Here is a 16279-nt window from a genome sequence, read left to right as displayed (position 1 = left end):
AAAAATATCATTTAACAAAATTAAATCTGTACAAAATATAGTTTGTCAGACAGTATAGTATGGCTATATGCAAATGTGACGCTGACGCATCCAACCAGTGAAACGGCCTGTAAATTCATCATAGGTAACGTTAAGTCGCAGTGGCAATGCCCTGGAGTTAGTTTATCTGAGGATAAACTACATAAAAATTTATATATAGGCCTATACACAAAATATATTTCACTTAAATCATTATCAGATTAACAAAATGAAAGAAAAAATTGTGCTGAGTTTGGATTATTCTAACGCACTCTGAAGTTCACGGAAAGGAAAGCCGTTTTCTTTATTTTATATATTCTTTATTCGACTCACGCGCACACACAACATATTTTTGCTAACTTGACATCGCAGCCTATTCATTATCAAAATAAAATACAGTTAAAGATACATAAAAAGTTACACTGCTCAATTTAAATAGTCCGTAGAGTCTGTACTGTTCAGTGTAACCACCGCCTCACTGTGCTGTTATAGCCTATGTAAAGGATGATGTTTTATTTCAAAAATGCGAGTGAGGAACAAAGCCTATAGTTTACATAATAATAATATTTTAGCATCCAGATACATTGTGAATATGGAAACATTTGGATTCGTGCAGAATGAGAGAGGTAGGCTTCAGTTTTGCATTTAAATTAATGTGTTTTGGCTTACAACTTTAGAGGATTTGTTGTGGAAAGAAGGGAACTAAAATAGCCTAATTGTGTTTGTAATATTTGTAAATATTTTGCTTTATTTACCGGTGTTTTAGCCTATATTATTTCTGAATGATAATAATAAAATAATAATAAAATGTGACGTACAGCCTGCTTATTTAGGCTGTTTTTTCCACTCAAAACGCTTATAGGAGTAGCGGTTTTTTTTATCCATGCTGCAAATATTTTTAAATATCTTGAAAAAATAGGCCTACTTTAATGTCTTTATGTCACGACTTTTCACTTTCACTTAAAGCGTTGATAGTATTTTCTTTTTTTTAATACATTTGGTCAAATTCTAGAAGAGATGATGCTGTATTGGCTATGACTAAGCACAAGATAGGCTACCAGATCAAGACCCTTATGGGTTTTTTTTTTTTCTTTTTGAGTAAAGAAAACGATGTACTTTATTATTATTATTATTATTATTATTATTATTATTATTATTATTATTATTATTATTATTATTATTATTATTATTATTATTGGCAAAGAAAAAGTTTTAAAAATAACATTATTTCGTTTTTAACCCCTGCTTTATGCAGTTGACCAATATCGTTATCGGAATTGGCCAATAGTTGTTTGTTAAAATTGGTATTGGTATTGGTGCATCCCTAATAAAAACCTTAAACATCTGTGGATTCACATCAACATTAACTCTTATTGTTAATGCTAACATGTATTACATTAGATGATAATTAGAGATTAGAATATAAATAATTTTTTATAGTTTTTACAATATTTTAGAATATATATATTTTAGAATATAAATCTAGATTTTCTAGAATTGTGTGTGTGTGTGTGTTTGTGTGTGTGTGTGTATATACCTATATATATATATGTATATATATATATAGATATATATATATATATATATATATATATTTTGTTTATTTATTTATTTTTTATTTTTTTGTTTTATTTATGATGGTAAAGCTGAATTTTCATACATATCTAAACCGATTTGAGCCAGTCTTTTGCGGAGTCTCTCTCATTTTGGTATTTCGTATTTGTGTTTATTATTAACTTTGTATATGAGGTAACATAGTAGTAAGTTGTCTGATCTTTACAGAGATTTCTAATCATTCATCTCTCAGCGAACTGATTATCAGTGGCATTTATTTCCATTTTCTTGTGTTTTCCCTCTTTCATTCAAACCCCTGCCGATTGAGCTGAAATTACTCATTCTCAGAAATCCTTCAACGCTGATAACACCAGTAGTTATGCCACATTGCTAGATGGAAACTTTGAATTTATGTGATATTTATTACGCCTGTGGCATTAACCGACTTTATCCCCAAAACAGAGCAAACTGCAGCCGCTGCATTAGCCGTCTTCACCATTCTGTGCAGCAAAATACATTTTGTAGATTGATTATCCTAACGCACAGCAGCGTTCCTGCCCAGGCTCAGCGCAAGAAATTCATTTTTTTCATGAACAAGTGATCACTACTTTGGTGTTTGTGTTCAAAATTGGGTGTGTTCTCATATTTCTGTGTTCTATTGAGGGAATGAGACATATTGAAACAACCACGGCCTTTATCAGCAACTGTCAGCATGAATGATTGGTGTAAGGAATGGTTGACGGTGGGATGTGGTTGGTAGTTAGCTTATATCCACATCAGGTTGCTATAGACACCTGTCAGTAGAATGTCTGTCTCTGCTTTGGCTGTACTTTTTTTGCCTGTAGATAAATGCTCTCTATTAAAAGGTTATTTTACATGTCCCATCTGATAACATTTTGTGGTGGTGTTAATGTTTAACTGGCCTGTAGCGTTAGAGGGCAGGTTCGTTGGGATCCCACCCCTGTGATCAGGTATCTTACGGTTCTGGTTAATGTTTAACAGAGTCCCCAGGTCGTCTGTCTGGCAACCTTTATAACTAGACCAACATACACTGCTGTTTTTAACGAGCAGCATATGTTTGGTTGAAGGTAGTGAATAGGATTTTTAAATGTACAAGAGTAGTTATTAGTATTTCTTTTATGAGTGGGTTTTCACTGTCACTGTTACTGTTGCTCATACTTTAAGGAATAGTTGTAAAAATGTCCTTACCCACAGACTATCCAAGATTTAGAAGAGTTTGTTTCTTCATCAGAACAGATTTGGAGAAATGTATCATTACGTCACTTGCTCACCAATGGATCCTCTGCAGTGAATGGGTGCCGTCAGAATAAAAGTCCAAACAAAAGATAAAACATCACAATTATCCACAAGTAATGTTTTGAGAAGTGAAAAGCTACAAGTTTGTAATAAATAAATGCAATATTAGGTCTTTTAACCTCACACTGTTGCTTCTGGATAAAATACGAGTCCTCTAATATCACTTTCTCCAGTGAAGAAGTTGTCTCGTCTGACTAAGGAGAGAAATGTACACAGATCAAGTACCTTTTACAAGCAAAAAGAGACCTCAGACCAAATATGTCTGTGGATTTTGATGTGAGAGGACAACAGGGGATGGTCTTTTTCGCTGCAAGAATCATCCTTATTTTAAAGTTAAAATGCCTTAATTATGGATTTGTTTCTTAAAAACATGCAGCTTTTTACTTTACAAGACATTAATTGCTGGACTGGAGTTGTGTAGATTATTGTGATGTTTTTATCGTCTGTTTGGACTCTGATTCTGACGGCACCCATTCACTGCAGAGGATCAATTGGTGAGCAAGTGTACTGTGTACTAGACAGGTTGTGTTTATATGCATGTTTATGGAGCTCCATCATACTGGCATCTCCATTCCTCTGAGTGGGACAGGAACATCATATATCCTACTATAATCATCCTCATAAAGTGGGGACCAGGATGGACCAGTTGTGTCTGCGAGGGGGTGGGTGGACTTAGATAAGATAATCCATAGTGTGGCAATGCTTCTCTGCCCTTGTTTGTCACTGTCATTGGACCTTTGTACCCAATATGTTTGCATTTAATTAAACAAAGCACACAACTTTACATCACTTTCTCGACCATCAATATCGCATCAGAATTGATTACCTCCTGCCTTAAAAAAATAAAAAATAAAGGAAGAACCTGACATGGAAACCTTCCTGGAACTAATTAGCAAGACTCAATGAGTGATATGACTTTAGGGCGAAAACACACAGGCACATTTGCTGAAGACAAAAGCTGCTGCCAATCCATCTTGATGTCTCTGTCACTATAGACACATGCAGGCATGCGAGCCAGACAGACGTTTTGTATTGTCAGCTAATCTTGGCATTGTACTAAATGCATTGTTTCCGTGGCTAATATGAATGCCTACTTAATAGTGCTGTGGTTTTCTGTATGTCTGTGGTCGCAGGTGAGCACAGCGTACATGTGTGTTATTACAGCCATTCATCTAGTTTCTGCTTGAATAAAAAGGGGAGCAGGTGTTGTCATTATTTAGACCTGATATTGACATCTCCATGCTCTTGGTGTCATATTAAAGCATATTAGTCCTCTGCAGTTTGTTGGCAGCTTTTTAAGCACCTTTAAGCATATAACATTATAATGGGGCTTGTTAAGGGGAGACAAAATTACTTTTCATTTGACAAATAAAAAAGGTGTTAAAATCTATTAGATGAAGAGAGTATGTAACCACATAGCAACCAAGAAAGTCTATCCGCCTTATTTTGCAAGAAAGAGAAAGCCTTTTCTTTGTATGAGTGAGACTTAGGATTTATTACCCGCTATAGGTAAATATAGGTCTGTTTATGATTGTGATAATAAATTCAAATATTATGATAACAAATACCAGTTTGCAATATAAATCACTATATTGGACTGTTTTTGTACAGGTAAAATAATTGGAAGCGAATTAAACTTATGAATGAAATCTCAAAATGTGTAACTTTAGGCCATTTACACTAAGGACGAAAACTGTAACGATAAAGAAAAATTGTTCTAAATTCCTATTTAAAGGGGTCATATGATGCGATTTCAAGTTTTCCTTTCTCTTTGGAGTGTTACAAGCTATTTGTGAATAGATAAGATCCCTAAAGATAAAAATTAAGACTCGTCCACGCCCTCCTAAAACACCTCATTTAAACATGCCCCCACATGTCTATGTCACGATGTGAGAAGATTTGCATAACACTGCCCAAATGTTCACACAAAGAAAGAAGGCGTAACTTTTATTGTTTTATTGTTGTTACAATGCTGGCTGTTCTGACACACAGCCTGTAAGTACGTTTTCATATTTAAAGGATTTGCCACTGAGATGATTCAAGTGCTAGTCTTGAGCAGTGTAGAGTAGTGCTTGTTGTTTGTCATTTCTCCAATCACAAATGCAGACATGGTTTTATGTTTACGCGGCGCGATGCAACGCAACACGTAAAAAGACAGTATAAGTCAATATAATCTGTAATTATGTCCCCACTGGATGCTACAAATGCCTCATTTAAAAACAATGGGTTTTAATGTTTTTGTTTCAGCGCTCCGGCCAATCAGAGCACACCTCGCTTTTCAGACCGATGAGCTTTGTAAAAATCAATGCGTTTCAGAAAGGCGGGGCATAGAGGAGAAACAATAATGTGTTTTTGTAACTTTAAACCACATAAACACATTTCATTACAGCAAATACACAAAATAATGTTCTTTTTAGCAACATCATATGACCCCTTTAAAAGAATAGCAGATAATTGCGTAGAGGAACAATAATTGCACAAAGGAACAAAATCATTGAAATCACTTTCAAAATGATTTTTTCCAGCTGATGTACAATAAAAAGGGTAACAGCCAATCAGCTATAAGTGAATGACAACGTAAGCCGCAACTTCAAGTTACAAACAGCTGCACCAGCTCTCAAATTCAAAATAATGTGGGGAAAGCTATCTGTTAGCATTTTTTTATTCATCACAATGGCAATTATTGGACTGCTACATGCAGCTCTGAAAGCAAAGCACACAATCATCTTTGCACATTGGCATGGGTATTTTATGAGTGCAGTCACCTGAACTGTAAATGCCATGTCAAATACAGGAATGCCTTGGCAACACTTTAGCATTTTGGTGGCTTTAATTTGCACAGGAAAGCTGCATCATGTTTTCATTAGAAATGTTTATTCTTTGGAACATCTGTTTATTCAAGGAGTTTTTGTGACAGTTATCGGCATTTCAGTTTATTACTATTACTTCATAGGAGCTTTTGGCGGTGGTTGTACAGTTCTGCTCGTGTTCGTTGGTTAGTTTGATATGTATCTCTCATTATCGCCCCTACCCTTCCGTTTTTATCTTGACCCTCGTTATCTCATGCCTTGTTGAAAAACACCTGTCTGAATTTCACCTCGAGTTGGATGCAGCGTTGTGAGAGCGCTAATGTATTCTGCTGACATTCTGAGGAATTATTAGCCCCAGATATTGTTTCTTGTACTGACATTCCGTTTGAATATTAGATGTGTCTGTTGATATAGAGTTATGATTCCCCACCTCCAGGTAAACTGCAAACATGCTCTCTCTGTGTCTGGGTCAAGTTTCATGTTTGTGTAAGAAATTTGACCATTGGCATTTCTCCTCCTGGTTTATGAAACATGAGCCTGATGCTACGCCGTTAAGTCAGCCGTTATATTGTTCTTGTAATTTTGATGATTGTCTTTCCTGAGGATCTATTGAAGTGTGCGATGAATCACAAAGATATGTAGTTTTGTAGGTTTTATATGCATTAAAATTGGTATTACTTGGAAATTAATGCACTTACAAATTCAGTTCAGTTAATTTTAGTTAATATTTTTTTCATTCATAAACAATCATATAATTTATGTTGCCTACTGCATTCATTAGAAAGCACTGAAAACATAGTAACCTAAACATAAATTACCTAGTCAAGTTCAAAATGAGTTAATATTGCTGAATCAACCTAAATACATTAATTTCTACCAACAAAACTCTTTTTTTATGGGTTAAATCAGGTAGATATAGCAGTAAAACTAAAAGCAATTGCAGTTAACAGTGGAGTTTTTGAGTGTGAGTTTTGTTAATAAAATGTAAGCGTATATGGCGTTTTGTTGTGTTTTAAATGTAAAACTTGGCCAAAGCATAATCTGTGCCCTGTTTTTTACATTATTTTACGTTTAATTAAGGGCAAAATGTGTTAATGAATTTAAATATGTTAAACTCTTGATAGTTAAAGGTATTATCAAGTAAGCCATTTTATCAAAAATGCAATTATAGAAAAAGTAATGTGTGTGTGCTAATATTATTTGATTGTCATTTAATATTTTTTTTATTTTATTATATATATATATATATATATATATATATATATATAAGAAACAATATATATATATATATATATATATATATATATATATATATATATATATATATATATTAATACTGATTTAAGGTGTGGGAACACTTCTTCCAAGCAGCCAAGTGAACATGGCCAATTCATGACTGACTCTATCACTAATTACACTTATGTATCAAAACTGTGTTTTCAGTGTGCTACAGCATCAGGCTGACGAGACCAGTCTGGACATTCCTGCCACCTCAAACCAGACCCAGATTCAGCCCCTGCTGCACCGTCTGCAGCAGCTGACGTCAGAATTTCAGAGCGCTCAGACCCAGCTGTGTCTGACCCAGGAGAGAGAGAGGGAGGCCAATGAGAAAGTGCAGAGGTGAGTACAGGCATGCACTTTCTGGTTTAACAAGGGAAAGTTTAAACAACATACCAAAACCATGTTAAACTATCAGTCTACCAGTTAAAATTTTGGAATGATTAGGATTTTTTAAATGTTTTTGAAGATATATTTATCATTACCAATGTTTTCACAAATGTTCTACTTAATATTTTTGTGGAAACAGTGATACACTACCGTTCAAATGTTTTGGCATAAAGACATTTAAATGCTATTCTTTCTTTTCATTAAAGAATTCTAAAAAATATATATATTCAGTTTTCACAAAAATATTAAGCACGCAACTGTTTTCAGCATTGATAATATGAAGAAATATTTCTTGAGCAGCAAATTAGCATATTAGAATGATTTCTGAAGGATCATGTGACACTGAAGACTGCAGTAGTGATGCTGAAAATTCAGCTTTTCATCACAAGAATAAATTACATTTTAAAATATGTTCAAATAGAAAACAGTTATTTAAAATTGTAATAATATTTTAATGTTTTACTGCATCATTAATCAAATAAATACAGTTTTCTTTGGTGAGCATAAGAGACTTCTCTCAAAAACATAAAATAATTCTTGATTATTCCAAACTTCTGACTAGTTTTCTGTGTGTATTTATATATAAAATTATTTTGATTATTTATTTCGATTTGGGTTCTTAGGATATTTTTTCACTTGATAATGACCTTGTCTTGTTTTGTCCTCAATTGCCCATTTACTCATTTACCCTTCTTTAGTTTCAAGTTCCAAACTTGTATGACTTACTTTCTTCTGTGAAACAGAAAAAAAGATGTTATACCAAATGTTCGTGCTGCTTTTTTCCATTCTGTGACAAGGAATGAGGACAGAGGCTGTTTAGCTGCAAATGAGAAAAAAGTACCATGAAAGCAAAATTACAAAATAAGTCTTTACAACTAAATCCACATGACTCATTTAGACTCCTTATATGATGCTTTTTGGTCATTTTTGGAGATCAGCAGTGTCGATCCTTATTTACTTTTATTGCATTGAAAAGAGCATGAACGTTCTTCATTTTGTGTTCCATTAAAGAAGCCTGTTTGGAGATATCCCTGCACTTGTTGGATGTTCTTAAAGCTTGTTCTCTCAGTCTCTCTAACCTTGCACTCATTATCTGTTCTGTACATTTATAAAAACTGGTCGCCTGGTAGAAATTCCCACTCTCTCCTTCTTGTCTCGCTCGCATGGGGGGCTCCCCACGCAAAGCAAACACAGGCCGGCTTGCTGATCTATTTACATGATGAATTAACCAAAGGGGGTGGAGATGCTGAGCTGAGGGGGTGCTCAAAACACAGAGAGAACCCCCCTCACTACCCCATCACAATGACAGAACTTTAGTGCACTGTTTACACATGCCGCTCTGAAGGGTAAGATCACACAGCCTCTGTTGCATGACATGAAACTCCATATCCCACAATGCACTTTGCTTTGACCAGTGCTGCTGTCCTCACAGACAGCAAGTGTGTATCAGAGCAGCTTGTTTGTGTACACTGGTCTGACCAAGCGGCGTCCGCAGTGCAAGGTTCAAACGTGTGAGTCACTACTGTCTGCAGCATAGAGTCTCTGTGTAGTATTACTGGAAGCTAACAAGTTCCCTGTATTCTGAGAATCAGCATGTTATTTATTGCTCAAGGCCCTGAATTTGTGCCAAATCACTACTTAAAGGAATAGTTCACCCAAAAATGAGCATCATTTATTCACCCTCATGACTTTCTTTGTTCTGTGGAACACAAAAGAAGATATTTTGAAGAATGTTGGACCTCGCTGATTTTCATTGCATGGGGGAAAAGAACATTGAGACATTTCTCAAAGTATCTTCTTTTGTGTTCCACAGAACAAAGAAAGTCAAACAGCTTTGGAACAACATTAGGGTGAGTAAATGATGATAAAATGTTAATTTTTGGGTGAGCTGTTCATTTAAAGGAGTACTCCACCTAAAGACAAAATTCAGTCATATTATTTACTCACCCTCACATCATTTCAAATATGTTTATATAGGATATATTTATTTGAGTTCTGTTTTGTACATAGTGATCATGACCATGTTTTCAGAGAAAAATTTGAATTTGGTCTGTTCCATGTAAGCCATCATATGACACCAGGAGACTTGAAATATAGCATATGAGTCACATGGACTGCCTTTCTGATTATTATTTTTTACATTCACTGATGTGTTATTTTAGTATCATTGAGATATCAATATAGATTCTATTTATATTTAGAATTATATTTTTTTTATTTTAGCAATTTGGTTGTTTGTCGTTTTTAAAAAAAAAATTATCATATGTTGAAATAGTTGTCGTAATGAATTTTTATTTCAGTTTCAGTCTTAGTTTCAGTCTCAGTTATTTTAGCACATCAATTTAAATTAAATGAAAATGAGAAATGTTGCTTTGGCAACTAACTGAAGTAAAATAAGACTAGGTTTTATTTCAAGTAATAATGTTTTATTTATTTATTTATTTATTTTCAGTTTTTAGATTTAGATATAAAAACTTTGCTCAGAACAAATGTGCAAAAATTTTACCTTTAGCTACACAGCATCTTATTACAGGGACAGTAACCAATATAAGTGAAAACTTATCTACCTCTAAAAGGTGCATACAGTATTTGTACCTTGTAAAAATATGTGCCCTCATGTAGTAATGATTAGGATCAAGGTGATGGCTATTTTGTCTCATAGAGCAAAGGATTACAGTGTCAGCTTCTGCATGAGTGTACAACTGGGATCGTCCACAGTAAGTGGAAGGGGAACCGCAGTCGCACCTGACCACTAGCTGACATTCAGATGGATGCCCTGCACTCACCGGGCTCCGGGCGGCCTGTGGGAAGCCGCTCTGACGTGGGCCTCGTCGCATGACGGTGAGAAGAATGCAGGGGTGATGTGATCAGCCTCCAGGCTCCTACAGCGAGGTGAGCCGGAGAGGAGAAAGCCCAGTGCTGGCCCAGAATGTGGCACCTGAGTGCCGTTCCTCCAGGCCCATTGACGGAGGAGCTGAGCTGAATGTCTAATGACCTGCTGTATCAAATTTGGCCGTGAGAAGTGCACAAAGGACCTTTTCATTGGCCCAACGGCCCACAAATGGGCTGCGGCTGGTACGTCCCATCAGGGGTTATTAGGGATGTTTACTAAAACTAAAACCATTACAAAAAAAAAAAAAATACTTTTGTTACTTGAAATAAAATACACTTTAACATTTTTAATTTTATTATATTTATTATAAATGCACTTATTTTATTTCAGCTAGTTGCTGAGGGAACATTTCTCAGTTTCATGTAGTTTAACTTGATGTACTAAAATAACTAAAATAAAAAATACAGACAATATATACAAGTAATAAAAATAACAAAAAATAAAAAAAACTGTACTTATTGTACTAAAATAACTAAAACTTTAACTAAAATAACCATTCATACAAACTATATAGACATATTATATATATATATATTTTTACAGTATATATATATATATATATATTTTTTTTTACAGTATATATATATATATATATATATATATATATATATATATATATATATATATATATATATATACTGTAAAAATTACAAAAACACAACAAAATTACTAAAACTTTGACTAAAATTAAAAACAAATATAAAAATAAAAACGCATTCAGAATATGAATAAAAAACTACATATATATATATATATATATATATATATATATATATATATATATATATATATATTACTGTAAAAATTACAAAAACACAACAAAATTACTAAAACTTTGACTAAAATTAAAAACAAATATAAAAATAAAAAATAAATAAAAATATAAATAAAAAAACTACATATATATATATATATATATATATATATATATATGTTTATATAATGTAAGCATTTTAAAAAATAAAAACTAATTCAGAATATTAATAAAAATGATAACACTGGTACTAAAATAACACTGGTCGTATCATGCTGCAGTCTGACAGGCTTCCTCCTCAGCGGCCTGTTTTTGTCCCGTGCATCGCTAAAACCCCTGCTACATCCGCCTGAGTTATCAGTGTGATCTTATAGCATTTCATGCAAGCGTTTTTGTCAGGCATTGTCGTGGCATAATTATAGATTACAAACAGGATCTTCTTTTGCATTGAAACATGGATATGTTGTCGTGCCATACATAAAACGTGCTGTTGTTTAGAATTTATGCACGGCTGCTGTTTACTCTGTGTTATTTGAGCTGGAATTGTTGGTTTTGCGACTCCGTGAATTCTTAATCGGGATTTGTGCTTTTGCCGGCTCTTCCCTCACGTGTATGTTTGGGTTTACGGCCACTCTCTGCAAACAGTGTTCACCAAATCCTCCCCAGCCCGCAGGCACACCTTGGAGATCCTGCCACGGAAAGGCAGACCTGTTAATTGTGCAAACATGACAGGGAGGCTAATTAATATATTTAATATGCTTAAAATTTGCACACAAGGGGGAAAGGTGTTTCCATGCATGTTTATGGAGGAGAGAGACAGTCTTGTGGTGTCTGTCTGCATGTTTGTGTGTTTTGGGTGGAAGTGGATTGCTTGTGTGATATGAAGGCTGTTTGCTTATATATATGTATATATGCTTATGTGCGTGGCCTGTTCATTTAGCAACATTGACCTTTTATAAATATTAGTCTGCTGTTTTGAACCATCCCCTCCCCCTCATCTTCCCCACTTTCGCTCCAAAGTGATGCATTACTCTTGGCCACAGAGCGCCTCTGAGAAATACATATGGTCCTGCGGCTGCTCTTCAATCTCCCTGTACGGGAAAACAGGTGGAGACTTCGGCGGGAGCAAGGCTTGGGTCAGACCACTCCCATATGCTCACTTGATAAGACTCACTCAGTAGACAATATGAGCACTGGCTATGCTAAGCACGTCTTGTCAGGATTGCTATGAAGGCTGATAGAGCTGGCCTTGCTTTGTTGTTGTAAGACCGCTTCAACTCAATGTTATTGGCTCTTTTTATTTGAAAAAGCTTGGATTTAACAGTCCTGAGCTCTCTACAACCTTCTACATTTGTTATGCATACATTTATTTAATGTAATGAATGAATTTATTAAAAACTTTCAAGTCTGATTTTCAGACCACTGCATTAAGTACTGAAAGACTGACTCTGAGTATTATAGAGACTTGGATCTTATAAGCAATCATGCCAACTTAACATTGTGCTTATGGCGAAAAAAAATTTAAAAAGTACCGTATTTTTTCTTCATAAAGTGTATAAATCTTGTAATTGAATTTATGCATTGTCTAAAATAAATGACTAATTTATGCATACAATTTTCTTTTCATAGTTTTTTTTTTTTTTTGTCTGTCTGTCATCTTTAATTGAGAGATTCTAATCTGAACAAATTTGAGATTTATACATTAGATAAATTGCATTTTTATTTTTTGGTGTTTTATAGATGGATAGATGGATATAGATATAGATTTATATAGATAGATAGATAGATAGATAGATAGATAGATAGATAGATAGATAGATAGATAGATAGATGTATACAGTATTTATATATATAGAGAAAGAGTATTAGTATAGTTTTGTTGTGCTTTTTTGATCACTTAGTTTTTTTATATGTCTATAGTTTGTTCATTTTCATATATAGACATAACAAACAATGCATTGAATTTAAATAAAATGTATAAGCAAATCTCAAATTAGTTTGAAATATTCACACACTAATATATAAATTATAATTTGATATAAAAAAGTGATTCTATGTAGCTTGAATATTATAACAAATAATAATCAGAAACCTTTTCTTTAATTCATGTTAATTTTTTAAGTAACGTCACTTTAAAGGAGTTTCGGTTTTAGTTCTGTAAATTAAGAGTCCTGATTTAATCTATTTTGTCATATTATCACATTTTTTATTTATTGCGTAGTATAACATAATTTGAAGTAATGTCAAAGTTTCTGGAGAGTATATTTTTTGGAGCGGAAGCAGCATTTGTTTGGATGGAGAGAAGCAGGTCTGCTTTCGTTCCCCATTATCCATTTGCTCCTGAAGAATCCCTTCACCCATCTAGATCTCCCTCCATTTCCACAGAGTCTGTGGGATCATCGCCCTCATAAGCACAGGTTTACTCACCCCGACCAATCACATGACACCACACACAGGCTTCTGTTTGCCGGAGTAAAGGCAGGCGGATATTTGGAGGATTTGGGCATTGACACCAGCATGGATGTCTCACCCACTTTAAGAAGTGTCTACATCCACTCTCCGCATCTTTCCGTTCCTCCAAGAGCGCCCTTGTGTGAGGAGAAAACAGCTAAGAGCTGGCCTGCGTTTGTCTTGCTCTTCTTTCATTTACACAGTCACTTATTTCTGCCTTCCCTCTCTCTGTCTTTCCGTTCTCAGATTGGAGCGGCTGGTGGAGGTGTTACGGAAGAAAGTGGGCACTGGCAGTGTCCGGAAAGTCATCTGACTGACTGGCCGGCGGGCGACCCGAGCAGACGGCCACATCTGGTGACCAGGCTGCAGCGTTTAACTCTGAGCAAACAGCCGAAGCCTGGCCTGGGCAAACACAGGCTGGAAGTGGCGTTCTTTCTCTCAGCCCTGTTCTCATTCCAGCCCAGGCTCAGAAACACCATCGTAAATGTTTAACCACATTCTCTCTGCAGTCACCAATGAAACTACTGCTGCCAGCCCTTTACCTCCACACTCTTATCTGCTACTCCAAAGGTTTTCTTTCTTTCATTCTTTCTCTCCTCTCAGTCGATTTTTACTTACAATGTGACGTTAAGTCTGGTTAAACAAGGCAGATTTGTTTGGACGATTACTTTGTGAGGTACCGAGACTTTATTTTTCATAGAAAGCCAGCTGTTTCTGGACAAAGCTGGGATTTGGGGATGGACAAACTAGACTATAGATATTTTACATTTTTTCCCAAATTAATAAAGGGAGTTATAACAACAATATTCAGTGTATCAGTCGACACAATCAGTATTTATGATCATGAATGCTTGTTTGGTATTTACTCTTACATGTTATTTAATAATAAATTGTTTCTGTGATTATCAATTAGTGTTTTTAGATATATTGGCAATAGAAATGATAGGATAAATCCTAAAAAATCATCAAATCAAATCTAACTATGCAGTCCACCAATAGAGAATATAGTTGTATAATTGTTAATTATTTGTTTGTTTTACATGAATGACACGAACCCTCTTATTTAAGTAAATATGAAGTCTTTTTGAGGAGAAATTCGTCTTATTTTTTTTTCCTTTTTTTTAAATTTTGTTTCTAATTAAAATTAATTTTAAAACTACATAATCATATTCTAAACACAACTATTCAATCAAACCCATAAATAACGGTCTTTTAATTCAAGTTACATACACTAAATATTGTGCTGGGTGAAATATTATTGAAATATTTACAATTATTCTTTACTTTTAATACTTTTTTCAATGTGTTCTTAAAATTTGGATTGTTTATTGCAAACACGATTTAAAATCATACCCCAACATTTTTATAAAAAAAAAAAAAAAAAAAAGTCAATTAATTTGGGAAGTGCACAATATTGTGGGAATGGCAGTTCTGAAAAAAGGGGGTTGATGATTCTTTGAATTCTTATTAATGTGTTGCGAGTGTTTAATGGGAAGTGCTTTGCATGCTGATAATTTACAAACATAAAATGGGCCAAAGAGATCTGTCGACCTTTACCAACGACTAGATACTCCAAACAATTATATAAGCATGCTTAATGTTGCCTTTCCCTGTCTGTCCTTCAGCAGAGCTCTTCTTCAGCCTGATCGATTATGTACTCAGAAATATGTTAGATGCACCGGTGAATAAAGAAAGGGCTGTTTAGGCCAGACGTGCCACTGAGTGTCCCTCCCCTCAAATAAACGCCCGACACCAGGACAATCTTGTTGATTTTCCTCTTATAGGTTACCGTGGAGATGGCACAACCTGGGTGTCCCGCCACATCCCTATGGAAAACACTTGCCCTTTGATGGTGCAACTTTTTTTTTTTTTTTGGGCCGAAAACTTTTTTTTTGAAATGTGTGTTCTTAAATAATTTGTTTGAGATGTACGTGTTTTAAGAGATTTGTTTGAGATGTGGGTGTGGAGGCTGGAGGCTGTGTTTATTGGGGCATGTGGAGAGAAATGCCCCATTATCACCCCCAAATTCAGTGTGCGTGATCATCGACTTACAAAAAAACTTTTATACGCTTTAATTAAAACCGTGTTTCGGTTGCACATATTGAATGACCCTTAGAGAAAAGCACCACTGATCCGGTTGCTATAACGACACCAAATATTTCAAGCTCTCTCTTTTTCTCTGTCTGCTTCTGTCTTTCTCATAGTAGCTGTTTATTTATACAAATATAGTGCACATTTTCTTTGGGACGTTTTTATTTTTTCCCAGGTTCTGATCAAGCTGATAAATTTGTGTTGTTTGGAATGTTAAAACTGTGCATTGTTGACATGGATAGCCTTATAAATTAAATAAAACATTTTATTATAAATTAAAAATATAAAATATAAATATTAATTTAGACTAGAGTACCAGAATTTCATAATAGCCTATTTAAGCTTGCTAATCTTTTAAATTTAATTAAAGATTCCAAAGGGTTGTTTGCAGCAACAAGAACCATTTTTGGTTTCCCAAAGAACCTTTTAGTGAACTGTTCTTAAAAGAACCATTTTTATAAGTGAGAAAAAATATTTGAATAATCTAAAGAACCTTTATTTTTAAGAGTGCAAATTTTTTGAATAGAATAGAATGAATGGACTTTTTGCATTATTCATTTGAAATATTGCATTCTTTTAAATGCACTATTCTCATATTCGTCGAATAATAAATTATATTTAAAAAAAAGAAAAAGAAAAATGCACTATGCAGTGAAACTCCAACGAAAGCAACTGGCCGTTTCTATCCAAAAGCCCCTGCTGTAGAATAATGAAGACACAAAA

At 34.4% G+C, this 16279-nt stretch overlaps 1 protein-coding gene across 2 annotated transcripts in view; it reads left to right on the top strand.

Moving 5' to 3' along the window:
- The window catches only part of mipol1 (mirror-image polydactyly 1), a 70699-nt gene extending 56567 nt beyond the window's left edge, over window positions 1–14132 (top strand). For both annotated transcript variants that reach the window (XM_042743241.1, XM_042743240.1), the window contains exons 13-14: window positions 7143–7319; window positions 13712–14132. In XM_042743241.1, the coding sequence (XP_042599175.1) occupies window positions 7143–7319; window positions 13712–13778 (244 nt within the window). In that variant the 3' untranslated portion in view covers window positions 13779–14132. The remainder of the gene's footprint in view (window positions 1–7142; window positions 7320–13711) is intronic.
- The last annotated feature ends 2147 nt before the right edge of the window (window positions 14133–16279 follow it).

Source organism: Cyprinus carpio, chromosome B17 (assembly GCF_018340385.1).
Source record: "Cyprinus carpio isolate SPL01 chromosome B17, ASM1834038v1, whole genome shotgun sequence".
Lineage (NCBI taxonomy): Eukaryota > Metazoa > Chordata > Actinopteri > Cypriniformes > Cyprinidae > Cyprinus > Cyprinus carpio.
Note: the sequence above shows the minus strand (reverse complement) of the source record. Positions and strands in the feature narration are given on the sequence as shown.